This window comes from Chiloscyllium plagiosum, chromosome 3 (assembly GCF_004010195.1).
Source record: "Chiloscyllium plagiosum isolate BGI_BamShark_2017 chromosome 3, ASM401019v2, whole genome shotgun sequence".
NCBI lineage: Eukaryota > Metazoa > Chordata > Chondrichthyes > Orectolobiformes > Hemiscylliidae > Chiloscyllium > Chiloscyllium plagiosum.
The window spans coordinates 111,470,149-111,493,718 of record NC_057712.1 but is presented as its reverse complement, the minus strand read 5'-3'; the positions used below and the strand labels follow the sequence as shown (position 1 = coordinate 111,493,718).

The 23,570-nt window shown below is 38.1% G+C and overlaps 1 protein-coding gene across 4 annotated transcripts in view; it reads right to left on the bottom strand.

Annotated features, from left to right (window-relative positions):
* afg1lb (AFG1 like ATPase b) overlaps positions 1-23,570 on the bottom strand; it is a 168,835-nt gene that overhangs the window by 6,337 nt on the left and 138,928 nt on the right. For all 4 annotated transcript variants that reach the window (XM_043687086.1, XM_043687085.1, XM_043687087.1 and 1 more), the window contains 4 exons: positions 15,318-15,388; positions 14,961-15,061; positions 2,223-2,363; positions 174-287 (listed from right to left, as the gene is read on the bottom strand). In XM_043687086.1, coding sequence (XP_043543021.1) covers positions 174-287; positions 2,223-2,363; positions 14,961-15,061; positions 15,318-15,388 — 427 coding nt within the window. The remainder of the gene's footprint in view (positions 1-173; positions 288-2,222; positions 2,364-14,960; positions 15,062-15,317; positions 15,389-23,570) is intronic.

Genomic DNA, 23,570 nt, shown 5'->3' with positions numbered 1-23,570 from the left:
ATCTGTGGAGCAGGAACACAGAGCAGTGTCAGACCAAGTAATAGGCTAGGGTTCTGACCTACACAATCTTGAGTGAAGAGGAAGGATTGTGAACGGAGGCCAGTTGCCTTCCCATGACAGAACCGGAACAATAGCACACAAAGATCAGAGAGAGGGTAATAAAAAAAACTCACCTGTTCCAATCCTAGATCATCTATGAAGACTCTGGCATCGTCGTCATGATTATCGTGATCCTTCTGAACAAATATTCTCTCCAAAGGCATTGCAGCTGAGCAAATAACCCTGACCTTTTAGATAATAAGAAAAATCAGCTGTTTTATGACTTAATAAAATTGGAAAGATTGTATTAAATTTTAACATAAAATTTACTCATACAGGTTGTTCTGCTATAACACAATTTTGTAGACATAAATTCACTAATAACATGATGGACGAATTGGGGATACTATTTCTAAAGCACGACATATTAAAGCACGCATTGGTAATAACGCAATTCTGGTCCCATTAGTTTAAATGGTGCTGCCATTACACAATTTTCTTACAACACAGACAGCAAAAAATGTGAACAATGCATGATGGATAATGACAAGTAAACAGACTATCCTCCAAGTCTTCATTCTCATCAGGAGTTCATAAGAATTTTGGTGTTGCAAACTTTTTAATCTGGTATGGTCCCTTATTTCTTGGTTGTCAAAAGCAGTGATTCATATTGTAAGATAATATAACACACTATAAAATTATCAATCACTGCAATAACGCATGTTTTGTTAACATGAATTCACTATAACACGATTGACGAATTGGGTGTCAGTTTTAAAGCGTATATTGGTTATAATGCAATTCCAGCCCCATTAGTTTAAATGGTACTGCTGTTTACATGGGATTGTATGAGAACGGAACTACCACTTTGCAGCAGAACTGACTGTACAGTATATAGTTCTATGAGCAGCCATGTAAAAATAGACATTTTTTGTGTGATGTAAAACAGTCAGTGTTAGCAGGCAATGTTATTGACCACACTAATGACAGAAAAAATGCTTTTCTTTCTCCAGGGAACAGGAAACAATAATTGTAGCTTTCACAATCAGTTACTTTGTATAACTGTTACCTAAATGTGTGCTGGAAGGGTGGACTTCATTCAAGGGATTTAGATTAAAATCACAAAATACAAGAACAATAACTTGAATGATCAAATGTGAAATTTGGGAGGTGTCTTACATACTTTCATACATTTCTAGCTGCATACATAAGCTGTTAGTTAACTGTCCCGATCACATCTTGCAATTAGAGCTAGCTCTTTGCATTTGCAAGTCTTAAGGTTTGTAAATGACCAGAGTCTAAATCAGATCCTTTGTCAACTTCCACTCACAGATATTCTTTGTTGACGTCATTGGATTAAAATTCAATGAAGGAACAAGGGCTAGAAATTCATTTACCTAGGCTAGAAATGCTGGCCAAATTCGAAGTCAAGCCTGAGGCCTTCTCTATCTTTGTGGCCTGTTTAAGGCCGTTTAGATGTAATGCAAGATTGTACAACACTTTGATTGTTTAATGTTCCAATTAGGCTCCGTGAGCCCGTAGAGAATTCCTGAGTACCAATGTCCCAGATTCATGTTTTCATGGCAAATTGTTGTTGACATCTGCAGACTCCTGAATAAGACTCCCTTCCCACTGAGGCAATTTGGCACACATTGCCAGTGATTGATAAAGGAACCACTGGAGGTCCACCATATTGTTATGCCCTTGCCAACTCAAATGGGCATTCCACTCTTGCCAAGTTATGCACTTGTTTTTCTGCAAAAAATAGAGAGATGCAAAGGTCTGTAATTGTGTGGTGAAAAGGGAAGGATAATATGGATGAAGGGTGACTGTGAAGCATGGTTGCAAGAGGGCTATATGATAAGAATTGGCTGTTCAGCCATGAGATGTGCCTGGAAATAGGGTAATTAGTATAGACATAAGGTGTGTTGTTGAAAGGGGTGCTAGACAGGAAATTGCTGGGAAAGTCAGAGTGTGGGGCTTACCACCAGAGAGTCAGGAAAAAGCCAAGGAGTGGTAAAACAGTAGGTGCAGACTAAATTAATCTTCAGTGTTGTACTATTCTATGAAGCACATGTTGAACAAATGTAACTGTGAATGAAAATCTTAATTGTGTAGGTGCAAAAATGAAATCCATTATGATGTTTTATCAAAAGATCTAGTGTGATCGAATTAAATCTAACCTTGTGATCGTAAAAGGCATCGATGAGAGTGATGAAGCGTCGTGCTTGAGTCTTCTTTGCCAAAGTCAGCATTGGTATGTTCCGGATGAATACAGTGTCAAAGTGTTTAGTCATTTCCAGGTAGTCACTTGCTCCAAGGGGCTGGAATTTAAAGTAGAACCAGGTTTTAATATGGACTCTCATTTGGTACTTGTTGGCTGCAGTTTAATCTGGTTTTATTTTCAACAGTAAGTCCCTATGTGAAGTTTTTACAAAATTAAAAACAAATAAAGATATGAAACAGAATAGTAGGATCCCCATAATCTGGGATAACCTGATGCCTTTATTCTATTTTAAAGTCAGTGTCATTACACCTGTATATTTTCTCCAAACTCCATCTCCTCTGTCATTTAATAGAGATGGTGTTCAACTGAATCTCAATTTGAGATGACAGCAGTTTTCATGTTGGAGCCAAATGGAGTAGCCAATGCATTATGCTTGTCTTAAAATGAGGAACTAATATCCTGGACACAGCTATGAGCAACCCTAAAGAAAAATAACATTAAAATTAATTTTGGTTTCTTTGACCACATTTATCAGTTTTAAAAATACTGTATATTTTGGCAACAAAAAAGCTATTTATACCAGGGTGTGGCAGTTGAATAAAGTGACCATTTAGTGAATACAGCACATCAGAATTAGTAACCAAATGGATTGGGAACCACATTAAAACTGTTTCAACTGATTTCATTTATATGCAGCAGATAGCTCCATCAGCCTGAGCTGATCCCAGGGTTGAAAGGACAGACATCATTGGAGTGAACAATCTACTTCTGAATTCTGTGTCTCAGCAGATGAAAAAAACTCCTCAGGAGCACAGTAACTACTACAGATGTTGGAAATCAGAAATGAGAAAAGAATATGCTGGAAACACTGAATAAGTCAGACAAATGTGATGAAACGTTTCAGGCATTGCCAATCAGACTGAAAGAAAAGATATTACAGATGACGTCACAACGAAGGAAAGGGAGCAAAAAGGTCTGAATGAGAGGTAAAATAATTATATGGTGAACACGATTACCCAAAAGAAGTATTAGTGAAAGATAAAAAGAGATAGGATGAGAGGAATAAAGAAACATTTAAAATTCAGAATGTGTGAATAGTTAATCTTCCTAAACAAAGTGGGGATGTGGTGACTGTCTGACATAATGGTTAAAAATGCGACAGCATTAGGTGATCTGTCTGAATACTATCTTAGATGGACATGGTGGCAAAAGGACAGAAAATAAGTGGATGACAATTTGATATAATTTACTTAAGATGTGATACAAGAGTATTTAAATTTCAGAAAGCTCACAACACATCACAACAGTTAAATTGCAAGCACATCAATAATACTAAATACATCCAATATTTAGTGATTCGAGCAGATTTTCTGTGGCATTCTTTTTAGTAATCTGAAACATTATTGTGGCATTCTGCTGTTTATACTGATGATACTGGACATCTGAAATAAAAACAAGAAATGCTGGAGAAACTGCGCAAATCTGGCAACATCTATGGGAGAGAAACAGAGTTAGTATATAAAATCCAAAATTCCAAAAATGTCTCTGCATTCAAAATTAAGCAGTTGAAGTTCTTGTCAAGAGGAAGAAGAGGGCTTATGTGAGGATGAGGTGTGAAGGTTCAGATAGGGGGCTTGAGTGTTATAAGTTAGTCAGAAAAGATTGAAAGAGAGGGCTAAGAAAGCCAGGAGCGGACATGAGAAGTTGTTGGCGGATAGGATCAAGAAAAACCCTGAGGCCTTCTTCAGGAATATCAGGAATAAAAGAATGACTAGAGTAAGATTAGGGCCAATCAAAGATAGTAGTGGAAAGTTGTGTGGGGAATCTGAGGATATCAGATTAATGAATATTTTTCATCAGTATTCATGCTGGAAAAGAGTAATGTTAGTGAGAATATGAAGATCCAAGCTACAAGATTAGATGAGATTGAGGTATGTTGTTCGCTTGTTTAAAAAGGGGAGTCGGGACAATCCTGGTAATTATAGACCAGTGAACCTTACTTTGGTTGTGGGTAAGGTGTTGGAAAAGGTTATAAGAGATAGGTTGTATAATCATCTGGAAAGGAATAATTTGATTAGGGAAAGTGCATACGGTTTTGTGAAGGGTAGATCGTGCCTCACTAACCTTATTGAGTTCTTCGAGGTAGTGACAAAGCAGGTGGATGAAGGTAAAGTGGTTGATGTGGTTTATATGGACTTCAGTAAGGCGTTTGATAAGGTTCCACACAGTAGGCTATTGCACAAAATATAGAGTTTTGGGATTGAAGTTGATTTAGCAGTTTGGATCAGAAACTGGCTGGCTGAAAGAAGACAGAGGATGGTGTTTGATGGGAAATGTTCATCCTCGAGCTCAGTTACCAGTGGTGTGCCACAAAGATCTGTTTTGGGGCCACTGCTGTTTATCATTTTTATAAATGATCTGGATGTGGGCATAGAAGGATGGGTTAGTAAATTTGCAGTTGGCACTTAGGTAGGCAGAGTTGTGGATAGTGCCGAAGTATGTTGTAGGTTACAGAGGGACATAGATAAGATGCAGAGCTGAGCTGAGAAGCGGCAAATGGAGTTTAATGCAGAAAAATGTGAGGTAGTTCACTTTGGAAGAAATAACAGGAATGCAGAGTACTGGGCGAAGGGAAGATTCACGGAGTGTAGATGAACAGAGAGATCTCGGTGTCCAGGTGCATAAATCCCTGAAAGTTGCCACCCAAGTTGATATGGTTGTTAAGAAGGCGTATGGTGTGTTGACGCTTATTGGTAGGGGGATTGAGGTTCGGAGCCACGAGGTCATCCTTCAGCTGTACAAGACACTGATAAGGCTGCACCTGGAGTATTGCATGCAGTTCAGGTCACCACATTATAGGACGGATGTGGAAGCACTGGAAAGGGTTCAGAGGAGACTTACTAGGATGTTGCCTGGTATGGAAGGGAGGTCTTACAAGGAAAGGCTGAGGGAACTGAGGCTGTTTTTGTTGGAGAGAAGAAGGTTGAGAGGTGACTTAATCAAGATGTATAAGATAATCAGAGGGTTAGATAGAGTGGACACTGAGAGCAGTTTTCCTCGGATGGTGAAGGCTAACAGGAGGGGACATAGCTTTAAGTTGAGGAGTGATAGATTTAGGACAGATATTAGGGGTAGTTTCTTCATTCAAAGAGTAGTAGGGGCATGGGACGGCCTGTCTGCAACAGTAGTAGACTTGCCGGTGTTAAGGGCATTGGACATACATATTGATAATAATGGAATGGTGTAGGTTAGATGGGCATCAGATTATTTTTGCTGGTTGGGTCGAAGGGCCTGTACTGCGCTGGAACATTCTATGTCCTATGTAAAGCATTAACTCTGTTGCTCTCTCTACAGATGCTGCCAGACTTCCTCAGTTTCTGCAGCATTTTCTGTTTTTAGTGCAGTTGTATTTAATTTGATCTGTCCCTTTAAGGCCACTGCTCAAGTGATCCTTGAGGAAATGATCTGAATAGCATCTAATTTAGGTAACTAATTTTCAAAACAAAAAACTCCATACTACTTCGACAGATTTCCATCACCAAGCCATTTGGGTGGGCACTGTTATCTAGCAGCTTTCATTGTTACGAACTCCACAAATAACTTACTGAAGTCAATGTCACAATTTTTGAGAAATTAACTATTCATCACCGAATCAGGCTGGACAAGTTCAACATGGTTGGGATTTGTCTCCAGTGCTTTTTAGTGTTCTGAAGGCTACAGGACCTGAAACCTTGACACTGCTTTCTCTCCACAGATACTGCCAGACCTGCTGAGTCTCTCCATCAATTTCTGTTTTTGTTTTAGATTTCTAACATCCACAATTCTTTGTTTCTCTTTTTTTTAAAAAGAAAGAGCTTGTTTGAATCCCTCTGATCAGGTTTCTGACCCCTTCAATGAACTGGTTCCTAACAAAGGTACAAATGACATCTTTTGTGACCAAGACAACAGTATCCACCATCCTTGTCCTGTTAATAACATTTGATGTCGTTCAGCAAAAAAGTTCTCTCCAGCACTTTTCCACCATTGGCATGCTGTATGGGACTGGATTTACCTGGTTTCATTCAGATTTATTCAGTCACAGAAAGAGAATCACCTGCAATGGCTTTTCCTCTTGCTCCTGCATTGTTAAACTGTGTTTCTTCCCAGAAATCTATCCTTTTCCCCACTTGCTTCTCATTCACATTACCTCTTGGTGACATAATCTAAAATCAAGCCATTAGTTTCTATCTGTACGCTGGAGGCCCTTGTTCTATCTCACCTCCACTTGTTTTAACCTCTCCTCGCTCTCAAATGCCAAAATTTTCTCCAATTAAATATCTGGAAGACTGAAGCTGTTGCCTTCAGTCCCCATGACCAACTCCACACTCTAGCCAAGGATATCAACGCTTTTTGTGGCAACTGTTTGAAATTGAACTCGACTGTTTGCAATCAGACTTGCCCCAAGGACCAGCTTCCTACTATATACCCACATCAAGACTGTTTACTTCCACCTCCTTAATACTGTCACACTCTCAGCTTGTCCCAGCCCAATTACATCTGACACCCTCTACGTTTTTGTCATCTCCAAATCTGATTATTCTACTGCAGTCTTGGACAGCCTCCCACACTCCATCCTCTGTTATTCAATACTCTGGAGTTCATGTCCTTACTTGCACCAAATCCTACTCAACTACCTCCCCTACGCTTGCAAATACAATAGCACAGTCAGGCACCACCTCAAACTGAAATTCGCATCCTCATTTTCAAATTTGTCACTGGCCTCACCCGTTCAAAAATCTCAATAATTGCCTTTTGCCTTACCACCAATAATTTCTTGAATTTCCATTCTATAATCACTCTTTTATCTACTTCTCTTTCCTCCGTTCTTTAAGATTCTCTTTAAAACAAATCTTTTTATCACCTGGTTTAATATTTCATTACATCATTCAGTATTTATATTTTGTTTTATAACTTTCCTATAAAGCATCTTGTTAAAGGTAATTAGTTCTTGTTCTTTGAATAAAGCCTCTGGGTTTTGCTAGTCCAGTACGGCAACTGACATTCTGTACTTCATTGCTTGTAAATTCTGGAGATCGGTTAGTGATCAATTGGAGGTTTTTGACTTCTGAGTAGCAGATGAAATAGTAAAGTCATACTGCATGGAAACAGACTCTTCTAAGTTCTGATAAGAATGGTTCTGTGACATCTGCAGTGAGAGGCAATGGATGCAAGAAAATATGGAAAAACAAACCTCTTGGTATCATCAACAGTAAGCCAGTGGTAGCTGTATTTGAGTTGGGGCTAGTGTTCAAGGCATTTGGTTTCATTAGAAGAACAGTTGCATGATGAAATCAGAAAGAGAAATAACAGGTTATAGCTACTGTGGGTGAATGCTCTCAGGTCTGACAGTATTTAGAAGGCATGTCAGCAGTAGAGGAGAAGTGGGGGTGGCTCACGGGTTTTAGGTGACAGAATGCTGGGGTCCTGGAGCTTGGCTAGGAGTTCAGGGAATATAATTAATTGAAAGGGGTCCTTGGGCTTGGAATCATTGGTGGGGGTTGAGGGGCAGCTGGGGAAGAGATAGCGTCTTGAGAGCAAGAAGAATGGTTGAAGCTATATGGAAGCACAGAAGAGGTACTGCAATTAATAACTCAAAGCAAGCATTAGTAAAATTAAATATACACAAAGTTTTTGATGGGGATGTAATTTAAAAAGGCGGTTTCTGGAATTTAAAAAGGAAATTAGTCAAATACTTGATAAAATAAACTTCTCTGTTAATTAATCTTAAAAATTGCCCAGTGAAAATAAACTTGACATATAATTAAACTAAGTTGGCCGTCGAGTTTGGAGGTGGGGTAGTGATGAAGACAGCAATACTCCCACACATTAAATTTATCAGTCCTCTGTTGTTTAGAAGTGAATTAAAACATGGGTTCCTGCCACATTATGTCAGTTAGCATCTCCCTGGGAAACACAACAACTTTACCCTCAGAATATGAATACTCCCCCAATGAATTAAATAAAAGCAGCCTTTCTGAAGATTAGAGGGATTTTTGGTGTATTATTTATAAAATAGAAGGGGATTCAGACAGAAGAAACTACAATAAAATAAAGCTAGATTAATTACATACATTTTGGGAAAAGTAGTGCCTAAAAGGTTTAAGTTGTGAAAGAGGACGAAATTGCTTAGATGAGGCAGGAGAGCTGGCTGAGTTCAGAGCTGTGAGCCCAAAATAAAATACAGGTTACCATAAGTTTAGGAAGGATGTACAAGCTGGGGTTAACATACGATGTCAGGAATGAGAAGCTCTAGCTATGGCGAGCTAGAAGAGAAACATGGTCTTTTTTAGGAATCTGGCCTGTTCTATAACAAAGAAGGTAAAAGGAAAAGCTGATAATAGTATGCAAACATTTACGCATAAAAGTCAGGGAAAAAAAATCTATTTCCAGTGGCTGATGATTCGCAAGTATAAGAATTAAATTGAATACCACACAACACCAGGTTATAGTCCAACAGATTTAATTGGAAACACACTAGTTTTCGGAGCGACGTTCCTTCATTCAGCATCGCTCCGAAAGCTAGTGTGCTTCCAATTAAACCTATTGGACTATAACCTGGTGTTGTGTGATTTTTAACTTTGTCCACCCCAGTCCAACACAGGCATCTCCAAATCATAAATTGAATACAGTTAGCAACAGACCAAAGGGAGAGGTTAGAAAGATCTTTCTTAAAACAGAGGTTGGTTAGAAAATGGGTTGTCCCTTCAAGGAACTACAGCAGATACAAAATCCATACTAGTTTTTAAAGCAAATAAACAGTTTACTTATTTTTAAGAAATGGGAACTTTTTCATAGACCAGTATAGTCACAATTAAGCCTTTCTGTGCTGTAAAATTCTTTGACAAAAGTAAGGCTTGAGCACATGGGCTCATGATGTGAAACAGGATTGAGCATATTAGAAAACGTTGAGTCAACTAATGAAACAAATGAAAATCTATGTTTAAAATGAGATAAAAAGCTGTTACACCCAGACATATTGAAGGCAGACATGATATAGAAATGTGACCAAAAGCAGTTTCAAATGAACAAGAAAAGCTGACAGGATATGTAAAACTTTGAATATTATAGATAACAACAAGTGTATTATGCTAATACAATTATGAAGGTGTCATCTTTCAGAGCATACATCAAATGGAGACCCCGTCTCTGAGCTGCACATAAAAGAGCTCCTGGAACAATTCTCAAGTGGAGCAGATAAGTTCTCTCTGCTATTCTGGTCAATGTTTATTACTTAACTAAGTCATTGAAATAAACCTGGTCAATATGACAGGACTGCTTATGGAATGTTTCTGTACATAATAGACTGTTGTGTTTCATGGATTATAATAGTAACTTTGCTTCAAAAAGTACTTCATGAGGTGTAAAGTGCTTTGGAAACCTTTGGCACTTTATAAACTATTATTTTTCTTTACAAGATGTGGCTGTCATTACTTTATCAGCATTTGTCACTCATTGCAAATTCCCTTGAGGTGGTGGATGAGGTGCCTTCTTGAACCTCTGCAATCCATAGAGTGTATGTACACTCACAATTGACTGGAAGAGTTCCAAGATTTTGACCCAGTGAGAGTGACATAGCTCTAAGTCAGGATAACGTATTGTTTGGTGGTGAACTTGCAGGCAGTGATGTTCTCTAACATTTGGTGACCTTCTTTATCGAGGTGGTAGAGGTAATGAGTTTGAAAGATATTACCTAAGGTACACACTTCTGCTATTGTTGCTGATGGGAGTGAATGTTTAAAATGCTGGATGAGATGCTAATCATAGACGGTGTTCAGTTTCTTGAATGTTTTTGGAGTTGCACTCATTCAGGCAAGCGGACAGTATTCCATGACACTCTTGATTTGTGCCTTGTCAATGATGGAAAGGCTTGGGGAATGAGGAGATGCATTAAACATCACAGAATTCCCAAGCTCTGACCTGCTCTTGTAGTCACAATGTTTATATGGCTGGTCCAGTGAATACCAGTCTTCCTTTATTTAATAGATACTATCTGACATATAAGGAATGGACTTTTTTTTAATATTAGATTAGATTACATTACATTACATTACATTACATTACAGTGTGGAAACAGGCCCTTCGGCCCAATAAGTCCACACCGCCCATACCCCTACATTTACCCCTTACCTAACACTACGGGCAACTTAGCATGGCCAATTGTCAATGATGGAAAGGCTTGGGGAATGAGGAGATGCATTAAACATCACAGAATTCCCAAGCTCTGACCTGCTCTTGTAGTCACAATGTTTATATGGCTGGTCCAGTGAATACCAGTCTTCCTTTATTTAATAGATACTATCTGACATATAAGGAATGGACTTTTTTTTAATATTAGATTAGATTAGATTAGATTACATTACATTACAGTGTGGAAACAGGCCCTTCGGCCCAATAAGTCCACACCGCCCATACCCCTACATTTACCCCTTACCTAACACTACGGGCAATTTAGCATGGCCAATTCACCTGACCTGCACATCTTTGGACTGTGGGAGGAAACCGGAGCACTCGGAGGAAACCCACGCAGACACTGGGAGAATGTGCAAACTCCACACAGTCAGTCGCCTGAGGCGGGAATTGAACCCGGGTCTCTGGCGCTGTGAGGCAGCAGTGCTAACCATTGTGCCACCGTGCCGCCCACAACTGTTGAAGAAAGCAATAAAAACCAACAGCCATGAGATCCATGACTTTGTTCAATTTTATAGCAAACAATAAAGAACATTTTTTTACTTAGCAGGTGGACTTAAATCTTCTGAATCTAAATTTTCAATGCAGGAAAAGTACCCCCATACAGGTTCCACCATAAAGACAGAAACAGCTCATACAAAGCTTTAAGTGCAATTCTCATTATCGCTAAAAGCTTACTTTCTTTATGAAGCTGATGTGTCAAAGTAGTAACATGCAACGCAACTAGCTTCAGCTTTTCATCAGCAGCCCACTTCAGTTAGAGCATCAGAGCTGTTTACACCATACCTTTTGTTTTGCCCTTGTAGCACTTTTTTTTGTTACAAAAATGTAATGATTTAATGCATGCTCCATCAACATCACTTCAACTCCAGACTTAGCATGTTTTTACGTGAACAAAGTCTGCACTATTCAGTAGGAAGTTGAATCTTTTGTTTGGTTGCATTAGTTATTATAGACAGAAAGATGTTGTGATTTTTCAGGTAACAAAACACAAAGTGCTCTGATTCTGAAGGTGCTTTTAGATCAGTAATTATATTTCAGCAACATTTTATTTATTAACCTGCCAAAATGCAGTGGAAAAAAGCTAGAATGTATCCTGATGGTAGGATTACTTGTGCATATTTGGGCACCATAGTGATGAACAGTTTAATGGCATCATCATCCAGTAACTCTTTATAATGAATAACATATTATAAATGAATCATTTGCAGTAAAGCAGAAGCTACAAAAATTCAGTCAATTTCAGCATTTAAGACGACCATTTGAACAGGTCTGTTGGCAACACAGCAGGAAGTGAACATATATTGGTGATAAATTTGAATCACATTTAGGAGAGCAGCACAGAATATTAATTTTGGAGTAGACGTGAGAGGAGTGGAGGAGAAAGTGCCAATGAAGTTTGGAATCAAATTAACCTATGATCCGGTGATCAGCAGCAGACCTTCACTGTTTTGAAAGGGCAAGAATTGGACGATATAGGGAGACTTCATTAAGGCAAAAGGTTTGACTTGATTTATTATAGCCACACGTCCTTAAGTACAATTAAAAGTTTTGTTCTGCGAGCAGTACAGACAGATCATAGCAAACAAGGTCATACAGATCATAGGGTGTTTAAACGGCGAGCAGCATATAAGGTTAAGAGCAAGGCATACAAGGTTACAGCTGCACACAAGGTGCACAAAGTAAGATTAACATTAGCAAAATCAGCATTAATTGAAGTTAGAGGGGTCTATTCAGCAGTCTAATAACGGCAGGGAAGAAGGTGTTCTTGAACCTGTTGGTGTGTAAGTTCAAGCTTCCATATCTTCTACCTGATGGAAGAGATTGGAAGACAGCATTACCAGGATGGGAGGGGTCTTTGATGATTTTGGTAGCCTTTCTGTGGCAGTGAGAAGTGTACATGGATTCCAAGAAGGTTAGCTTCCATGGTGGTGTCATTTATCCCTCAGTCAAGTTTCCATGAAGGCCATGCTGGCAATGCAATAATTCACAATAAATCCATGGATAGCATTGCCTGTTTACTGGTGACCATTCTGGAGAGAAATGTGTAAGGGTGTTGGAGGTGGTCTGCTGGCAGAGACCATATGTTCAGCAATAGGAGGGGACTCCATCAGTGAAGTTGTAATTCTGAATGTAAACCTTTTGATTTTTCAACCTTTAAAGAACCTCATCAAGACATATTTGAAATGTCAACCTTTTGGTCACTCTCCTGATCCCTCCTGCTAGCTCACTCATACCCTTTTAAGTTTTCCAATATTCAAGACTCCATACTGTTAACAGTCGGGAAAATAAGCATCTTGCTGAATGAAGATCAGATTACAAGAAAAATCGTAACATAGATTCATACCCATCAAATTAAGAATTCAGCATTTCAATTTTCTCTCAACTGTTCTTTGGTTTTGTAATATTGACCTTCAGAATAACATTTTCATCATTTTTTAAGATTACACGAACATATTTAAATAACAGGGAACTCCTTCAACAATGACCTAACTGATCTTTTACATCTTTGGTTACCATGTAAAGGATGGTCCTATGTTTGTATCACTTTAACTTTATTAGTCAGTGTGCAAGGTGTGTTAATTTCATCCAGAAACAAAGCCCAGGACATAGTTAAATTGCTTCAAACTTTACAGACAGGAAGGCGAGGATGGCGGGTGAAGGAGTGAAGAAAAGACCAAGATCTACCTCCCTATTAGAGCTTCTTGGATGTGCAAAATCGTAGGATATATTTAGTTTGATTTTTAATTATAGCTAAATGCAATTCTTTAAAGCCTAGAACTCTATGTGAAACTAGAGAAGTGATTTCTGGGCCTCTTGCTGAGCTATTTGGATCATTGATAATCACAGGTGAGGTGCTGGAAGACTGGAGGTTGGCTAATGTGGTGCCACTGTTTAAAAAGGTAAGTGCAAGCCAGGGAACTATAGAATAGTGAGCCTTACATTGGTGGTGGGCAAGTTGTTGGAGGGAATCCTGAGGGACAGGATGTACATGTATTTGGAAAAGCAAGGACTGATTAGGGATAGTCAACATGGCTTTGTGTGTGGGAAATCATGTCTCATGAACTTGACTGAGTTTTTTGAAGAAGTAACAAAGAGAATTGATGAGGGCAGAGTGGTGGACGTAATCTATATGGAGACTGGTTAGCAAGGTTAGATCTCATGGAATACTAGCCATTTGGATACAGAACTGGCTTGAAGATAGAAGACAGAGAGTGGTGGTGGAGGGTTGCTTATCAGACAGGAGGCCTGTGACCAGTGAAGTGTCACAAGGATCGGTGCTTGATTCACTGCTTTTCATCATTTATAGAAATGATTTGGATGTGAACCTAGGAGTATAGAACATAGAACAATACAGCACAGAACAGGCCCTTCGGCCCACGATGTTGTGCCGAACTTCTAACCTAGATTAAGTACCCATCCATGTACCTATCCATATAGCTCGTAAGATTGCAGATGACATCAAAATTGGAAGGGTAGAGGACAGTGAAGAAGGTTACATCAGATTACAATGGGATCTTGATCAGATGGGCCAATGCGCTGAGAAGTGGCAGATGGAGTTTAATTAAAATAAATGTGATGTGCTGCATTTTGGAAAAGCAAATCATTGCAGGACTTATACACTGAATGGTAAGGTCCTAGGGAGTGTTGCTGAACAAAGAGACCTTGGAGTGCAGGTTCATAGCTCCTTGAAAGTAGAATTGTAGGTAGATTGAAGAAGGCGTCTGGTATGCTTTCCTTTATTGGTCAGAGTATTGAGTATAGGAGTTGGGAAGTCATGTTACAGCTGTACAGGGTTGGAGGATTTGAGCTATAGGGAGAGGCTGAATAGGCTAGGCTGTTTTCCCTGGAGTGTCGAAAGCTGAGAGGTGACCTTATGGAGGTTTATAAAATCATGAAGGGTATGGATACGATAAATAAACAAAGTATTTTTCCTGGGGTGGGGGAGTCCAGAACTAGAGGGCATAGGTTTAAGGTGGCAGGGGGAGGTACAAAAGGGACCTAAGGGGCAACTTTTTCACACAGAGGGTGATGCATGTATGGAATGAGCTGCCAGAGGAAGGGGTGGAGGCTGGTACAAATTACAATATTTAAAAGATATCTGGATGGGTATATGAATAGAAAGGGATATGGGCCAAGTGCTGGCAAATGGGGCTAGATTAGGTTAGGATATCTGGTCGGCATGGATAAGTTTGACCGAAGGGTTTGTTTCCATGCTGTACATCTCTATGATTCTATAACTGTAAGTCAGTCCACCAGTCCTATAGTGCACTTCACTTCCTTTCAATTGTAGCAGAAGTAGTATCTCCTCCACTTTCCCCATAAGAAATAAATCAAACTGTAAAAATGCAAAGGGAGCAACGTTTTATCTTATGGATGAAATAGCACTTGGCTCAGGAAACATACTTTATACATGTAGTAAAGCCGAAAGATAGCACATCTTCTTGGCTGAAGTGACTGTACTTACTTTATCACACAGCTCTTCAAATGTGCAGTCTGCTATGGTTCCGCAAGCTTTGCTCAGTCTCAGTTCTCTGCCTTGCACTTTCAAAATCCTTGGTCGTGTTACTATGGAAACATGAACAAAGAATCAGCCTTGTCTGGATAATTACTATAAAATTCATCTCTTATACCTTGGAAATGCATGGTTTGATGAATAATAGCACATGATTCAACACAGAAATTAGACAAAATACTGATACAATGACAACCACTTGAGTGTGGCATCAACCCATATACAGCAATGGAACTTACTAATTGGTCAGTGGAGATTGGGCATTGTGTTCTAAATGTATTCTCTTTCAAGAGAAATTAACTTACGTACTATCATTTTGTTTCTGAGCCAGCTCATCAAATAGCTTATCCACGACAGCCTCCACATCAGCTTCACTTGTACTACAGTGAAAAGAATAATGGAATATGAAATTAATAACACTTGAAGCCAACATCAAACAGCTGCCCAGGCTCGCTTAGCTTTTTGCCCATCAAAAAAGAACAGGATGTTATGCTCTAAATACAAACATTAGATTTATAATACACTTTAAAGCTTGGAATATTAACTCTCAGGTAGATGATTCTATCTTATTTGCATACACTGAAAGACTTCTGTGATTGAAACCTAAGCCAGTAATGAGGCAATACAAGCGAACCAAATCCATTAATGCTATGTGTATACAATGAGAAGAAAGGACCATGGGTTTCTCTTGCATGCAAAACAAGAGCAAGAGAACAGATCAGTCATTCTTCTGAAGAAATAGCTTTTGAAAACGTACTGAGATGGTACATCATTCAGACTAAATATGGCTAAGTAGCTTGTTATAAAAGTCAAATTAAAGCAGTGTGAAGAGAGAGCATGTTACAGTTAAGCTTATAAAATATTATGAGTGAATGCATACAGATTTCAAATCAGAAATCAAGTAATGACTCAAGCTCTTAGGAGCTGCATTATTATTTACAAAATAATGAAGTATGAAGCAAGGATTGACAAAAAAACCAAAGGAGACAATAAATAGAAATCAATCTGGGTTTGATCCTCGAAAATATTATGGTTTTTACATTTAAAATGCACAGAAAACAAAGAGCAATTTTTGCTTGTAATGGTTTTCAATCTGAAATGCATTTTTAATTTTTTTTAAATTAACATTGTTAAAATTATTTAAAATAAGAACTAGTAGTTATTATTATGCTTCTGAAATGCCTTGAGAAGTTTTCCTAATTAAAGATGCTGAATTAAATGTTCTTCAATTGACTTCAATTGAGCAATACCAGCGCAATGTCATTAAGTGATGGAACTATGTTATTATATTGTTAAAAACTTTGGTTAACTTTGCTCCATACTATTGTAATATTTGCTTAGTATAATTCTTGCTTTACCTGAAACAATAAATACTAAAATGGGTGACAAAATAATGAAGGGTGTTAATTCCTTCATAAACTGTTCAAACTTCATTGCAGTGCTAGAAAATCCTTCGTCTTTAAGCACATTCTACAGTATTCTATGTTACTGTATTCAAGAGACAATAAAACGTTAATAAAAGATATATAATATATAAGTAAAAATCTGGCCAAGTTTGTCAACATGTAGAAACCGACCTGAGGACAAAACAGGCAATAACAATCACAATGCATTAGTGCAGTGTTAGTGAAACAATACTAAAATAAAGCAGCATGATAATGCAGTTCTAATGGAGTTGGTCACAATTAAATCTGCAGTTTGAGCATCTTGATTAGATTCCCTACAGTATAGAAACAGGCCCTTTGGCCTAACAAATCCACACCGACCCTCTGAAGAGTAACCCACCCAAACCCGTTCCCCTGCCCTCTATTTACCCCGACTAATGCACCTAACACTATCGGCAATTTAGGATGGCCAATTCACCTGACCTGCACATCTTTGGATTGTGCGAGGAAACCGGAGCACATGAAGGAAACCCACACAGACACGGGGAGAATGGGCAAACTCCACACAGACAGTCGCCCGAGGCAGAAATCGAACTTGAGTCCCTGTTGCTGTGAGGCAGTAGTACTAACCAATGAGCCACCGTGCTGCCCAATCTTGATCTACTGGATTCTATTCGGTGCCAATGATGGCCAAACAACAGTAAACACATTTTTGATTTTGAAACAAGTTTTTTTCTTCTTTTTATCTTACGTCACACCCCATGTTTGTAAAATTCTTCACAATTTCATTTTATCTTTGATGCCAGTCACCCGTTTACATTTTCTAATCTTCTTTGGATTCCTTAATCTGTAGTTGGCTCAATTTTCTTTTATACTATCAGCCCAAATTTATCATATGCCTCTTCTTCAAGTGTCCTTTAAATTTGTCTATTTCCATAAAGAAGTCCTGTTACTATTCCGCCCTCATTACGTCTTGTGAGACTACGTCTGGTCTTAATCAGTTTTCTTTAAAAGTTTTCCGTAGTTTGTTCACAGCTTCATTTAACATTTCCTTTCAATTTATTTGACTACTTTCTCTTTCATCTCATTGAACTGGCTTTTTTCCAGTCAAGAGCTTTTAACTTTTTCAGTTTCCTGTACTTTAAGTTTCCATATTGAGCCTAATTATATTATGGTCATTATTTCCTGGATGTTCCCCGACGCTTGCATTGCCAACTTGCCATACTTAATTTCATAGAACGAGGCCTGGCATTGCCATCTTCCTGGTTAAACAAAACTATATTAACCCTGGACATTCTCATTCTTTGATATTACCTTCTCTCCAATCCATCTTTGGGCTTAGTTGACCTTGTGAGAGGATACTGAATATGTTTTACCCCAGGTATATCATCAGAAATGCAGAGGTAAGTTACTGTGCACTAAAATCTGTGTCTTCTTTCTTTGACCCATGAACTCTCAGTGTCAAATTTTAACCTCATTTTCACTTATTAGTTCAAATCATGATAATCTTCTATGGCCCTGAAGTTTCCACATTAATTCAAATATAGCTGCTATATTATTCCTAAAATCATCTGAATTATGATCAGTTCAGTTCAACATTACTGATAATTCAGTGTTCAAATAACTGGAACTTGAAATAGATAGAATTTGCATCCAAAAAAATGAAGCTGATATATTCCTGTTTTGACGAGGTTTTATTCATTTAATTCATGTCTGCTGACAATGTAAAATTAACCCCAATGTCACTTAACAGTCTCAGACAAAAAACACGCACACAAATGTTAGACTATACAGCCTCATCTTTTTATAGCACTATTATTCCCAAGCTTTGCTGGAATTATATTGCAATCCTTAGTTAGAGACAGTTTGCAGTGTTCTGTTTTACCTAGCCTATGTCACTTAACTCAGAAACTATATTTTATTTTCTTCCTGTATTGTTGGTACAGGTTTTACGAACAGACAGCATATCTCACTAATGTTTCTGTACAAAGTACTTGCAAAAAATAATTCAACAAGGTTATCCTGAAAAGCCAAAACTGCTTTGAAGATTTGTAAACAAATAAAAATCAGAATTTGGCAGTACATTTTGAAAAGTTGTTTTCATTCTTTGGTTTCACATGCACACATCAGCTGAGAGTCTCAGCTCTACAAAATATATTGGAATTAATGCCTTTTTTGTACATATTGAAAATAAATATTAATTTACTCTGCACTCACTATTACCATTTTCACTTTGAAAGTACATTTCTGCATCATTTTTAAATGAGTAGATTAGTGAAAATGATATGCACATTTTAAATTAATGTATTTGTTCTAAGAATAAGAATATTTTCTTTGGAAGTTTTCTACAAACAACTTTTGTGATGTGCATTTTCAGAAATATGCTAAAAGACTATCCTCCTGTGCTGTACCGTTCAGTGTTTTCCAGCGTTCTACTGTGCTTTGCTGCATTATGCCTCAGCCTTTCCAACCCTTCGGTTTAGGGTTGCCCATTAGACAGTGGGTTTCCAACACCAAGGCTAAAGAAATCAGCTACACATAAAGAAACCTCTTAACATCAGTTACTGTATTAGAAAATTATTCACATTTTCTCTGATATAAGCATTGTGACCATCTATGGGTCTCCTGCTGTGAGTTCTTAAAGAAACACACAATACCATGAATTCCGACTCATCATTAACAATTCTAATCATGCAGAGAGTTCTGCCGCAGCATCACTGACTGTAACTCACAGGAAAACATTTCCGCTGTTGTGGACCAAAACTGAAAAATTGTGAAAGCCTTTTCCAACAGAATATTATTTAAGAAATTGATTTCAAAGTTACCACAAGCCTCAGTAACCTTCGCAGGGCATGAAAAATGTCTGTTGCACACACCTTCAAACAAAACTTCATAAAATTCTGTTTGAGGAGCAGAGTCAACTTTTTTTTTCAGCCAATCATTCAGAGAGCAGAATAATTATATGGAAAATACCATTTTATAGAGATGTCTGAGAGTCCTGATGTGTTTACAAAACCATGTAAAACAAATATGCTTTGAAATTTGTTGATGATAAATAAAATTAATTCCGAAACTGCTTCAATAGTTTTAATGAATGCAGACATTTTTCACTGATCTTGATCTTTTGTTTGGCTTCCTGGAATAAATGATTGTTTCAACCATCGTGTACCATTATGTCCCTTTTTAAACATAAGTTGCTAATGTGTTTGAGGTATTATCCTTTATTTTATTAAAATCTGAAGTTATAAATACAGACAAATACGTTGGCTGAGCATATTGACTTGTTTTAATCTCAGTGTAATGGGGCATGGATTTGTGCTTGAGATCCCCTGCCCTGAGCACAACTAAATGCAACCAGTGAGGAAATTTATTTTATTAATTGGAGATAGTTAACTGAAGCGATATAAATTTTAAACAGAGCTATGCCTAAAGTCTAAAAATTTCTTCTGCTAATTTTGAAAAGATTAACCCTCAACATGTTCGTAAATTTTTCCTCTGTCAATGGTACATTAACCTATTAAGATAACACTTCAAGGCCGGCATTTATTGACCCTCCTAATTATTCTTGGGAAGGCAATGGTGAGCCAACATCTTGAACCACTGCAGTCACAGCTGATGCAAATACACTTACATTACTATGGGAACAGTAGGCAAGGCTGAGGTACTAAATTGATACTTTATTAGAGAAGATGTTACCCAAACAGTGTACACCGTGATCCTCATTACCTCATCCAATTGATATTCAACAGGGAGGCTTACAGATTCACCAGCTTACAGAGGATAAGTGGTGATTAACAGGAAATTTACAAGCTCACATATGAGCTGATGCTATGAGGTTTGATAGAATCAAAAGTCAAATGTTGAGAAATCTCACAGTAACCTCCTCAACACTGTGTACCAACCATACTGGATTTATCCTGTCAATGGTACAGGAGAACCTAGGAATGGTGAAGGAAAAGTCTGATTCTGAGAGTATGGCTGTGTTCATCTGTGAGAATGCTCTCTCAATTTTGGTACATCTGCCCAGATGTTTGTGAAAGAACTTTGTAGAATGGACAGGACTAATGTCAATACCCAAGCTGTCAATTCAATATTGATTTTTAGTTTATAAGGATGTGGTGGCACAGTGATAATTTCACTAGTCTAGTAATCTAAAATCCCAGGCTAATGCTCTGTGAACATTGGTTTGAATCCTACCTTGGCAGATGTGAAATTTTAATTCAATAAAAAATCTGGAATAAAAAGCTAGCCTATTGGTGACCATGTAACTACTGTTAATTGTCATAAAAACCCATCTAGTTCAATAATACCCTTTAGGGAATGTCACTTCCATCCTTACCTGGTCTGGTTCCCATGTGGCTCCAGACCTGCAGCAATGTGGTTGACTCTTAACTGCCCTCTGGGAAATTGGACAATAAATATTGGCCTAGTCAATGACACCCATATGCCGTGGTTGAATGAAACAAAAATTGTGAATATGTTGATATGACTAAGTGGTACTTCAGAGAGCAGTTGAAAGTCCATCACATTAATGAGCCATGGATGGGGGGTAGCATTTTCCTTCTCTAAAGGACAATAAACAAATTATTTTGGCTTTTATGACAATCTAAAGACTTTAAGGCAGTCTTGATTGATACTAGCTTTTCATTCCAGTCTTATTTCATTAACTGAATCCAAATTCGGTGGCACAGTGGTTAGCACTGCTGCCTCTCAGCGCCGGAGACCTGGGTTCAATTCCCGCCTCAGGCGACTAACTGTGTGGAGCTTGCACATTCTCCCCGTGTCTGCGTGGGTTTCCTCCGGGTGCTCCGGTTTCCTCCCATAGTCCAAAGATGTGCAGGTCAGGTGAATTGGCCATGCTAAATTGCCCATAGTGTTAGGTAGGGGTAAATGTAGGGGTATGGGTGGGTTGCGCTTCGGCGGGTCGGTGTGGACTTGTTGGGCTGAAGGGCCTGTTTCCACACTGTAATGTAATCTAATCTAATCTAATCAAATTCACAAATTGCACTGAGAGAACTGAACTCATATTGCCAGGTTATTAATCCAGGTCACATGACCACTGTGCTACACCCACAAGCATACGTGGTAGTTTAGCAAACACCCTTTGAAGGTCCCTATATACAACACAACCACATTGCTCCTTTGAACCACATCTGTTACTTAAGTCAATAATTTATCAGCATATAAATTTTCAGAATGTCAAATAATTTTACCCCCCCTGTATTATCTTTAAAAGTTACCCCGGTCATCACCAAGACTGCTTGATTTATTCCTCTCCACTTTTATGAGCAGAGGTGTTAACATTTACAATAGTCCAGCCCATACCTAAGGAGGATTGGAAGACTATGACTAGACCATCTGAAATTTAAGCACTACTTGCCTCAGTAGCTTCTCAATACTGGTGTCAAGAGGCACTTTTTAGCACATGTCAAATCCATTATTCTTCTATCTAATATCCAAACATAGAAACTTACAAATCAGGAACACTAAGCTTTTCGGCCCTTCAAGCCTGCTCTGCTGTTCAAAAGGATCATGGTTAATTTTCTACTCAACTCTACTTTTCCACAGTAACCCCAAAATCCTCGATTCTTCTAGCATCCAAAAATCTACTATCTCTGTTATGAATGCAGTCAACAACTGGACACTTAATAGTTCTCCACGATACAGAATTCTAAAGATTCACAACACTTTGGGTGAAGAGATTTCTCTACTCAGTCCAGAGTACCTAACTCTTTTACTTCTGACATTGTAACCACTGATATGGCTACAGCATTCTCCTTGACTTCAACATTAGCAGTATGTTGTTTTGTAATGAAGACAAATCCAAAATACTAATTTAATATTCAGCCATGTTTTCCACCTCTATAACAATATAGTGTACTTGCAACAGATGGGACTACAACAGTTCAAGACGGCAATTCATCACTTTCTCAAGAACAATTAAAATAGACGATGATTGCTGGCTGAGCCAGTTATGCCACACCCCATGAAAGAAGAATTAAAAATTCCTTATTGATCCCAAATGGGCTCCTTGCTTCATTTTTCTCTATTACTTTATCTATGTTTGTAAAGGTTTAACATTCACTTTTACATTAGTTGTCAATGTTTTCTCATATTCTCAAGTCTTGTTTCCCCAACTTTAGTATTATGTGCTTTCTGTTTTCAGCTTTGGTTATCTATTGTATACGTTTGTTATAATTCCCTTTTTACTTTCAGTTTTAATGTCTCTTTCTTTTTATTCATTCAGGTAGATCTAGCTTTGAATGCCCTTCCTTTCTCCCTTGTGAGAATATGCTAATTTTATACCTGAATAATCTCCCCTTTGAAGGCCTCCCAATTTTTGATTCATAAACTTGGGCAAGATCCCTTTTCAATTCACTGAAAATAGCATTCTTCCAGTTAAGCCTTTATGTTATTCTTTGCTCTCTTTCATATCATTAGGTTCAGAAGTTTTGTTCAAGCACAGAAGAGGGAATAAACAGAAAACCACATCTGTATCCTTTACTCAAGTTACATTGCTCAATCTACACAACTCAAAAGGTACATATTTAGAACAGTTATGATTACTGTTGTCAAATCCTCGCCGATTGAAATGTGCTCCATTTCGCTCAATTCATCACTGACAACCAGATCTAGTACTGGTTCCTCTTTTCATTGGGTTGGAAACACACAGATTAGGAAAATTCTCTTGTGCATATTTCAAATCCCTCCAGTGCTTTGCAATCACATGGTTATTTTCCCAAATTATATTAGAATAACTGAAGATACTAATTGTCAGTACTCCATATTCTTGTATATTTTGCTAAATTAACTGCAAATTTGCTCTCCTACTCACATCACTATTTGGTGACCTATGGTGTATACCAGGTAGCATAATAGTTATGTTTAACTAAATAGAGTCTATTTTAACCCATCAATTACATCATTCTTTTGTCATACTATTAATTGTTTCTTTGATCAATACTACCAGGAGCCTCCTCTCCTTTTCTATCTTCCATAACTTGGCAATTAGAAATGTTAAGTTTCCATTCCTCCACTTCTGAAAGTGAGGTCTATGATATCACACTCTAACAGACTATAATTATTGCAGAATCAAAAAGTGTGGTGCTGGAAAAGCACAGCAGGTCAGGCAGCATCGGAGGAGCAGGAAAGTCGACGTTTTGGCCATAAGCCCTTA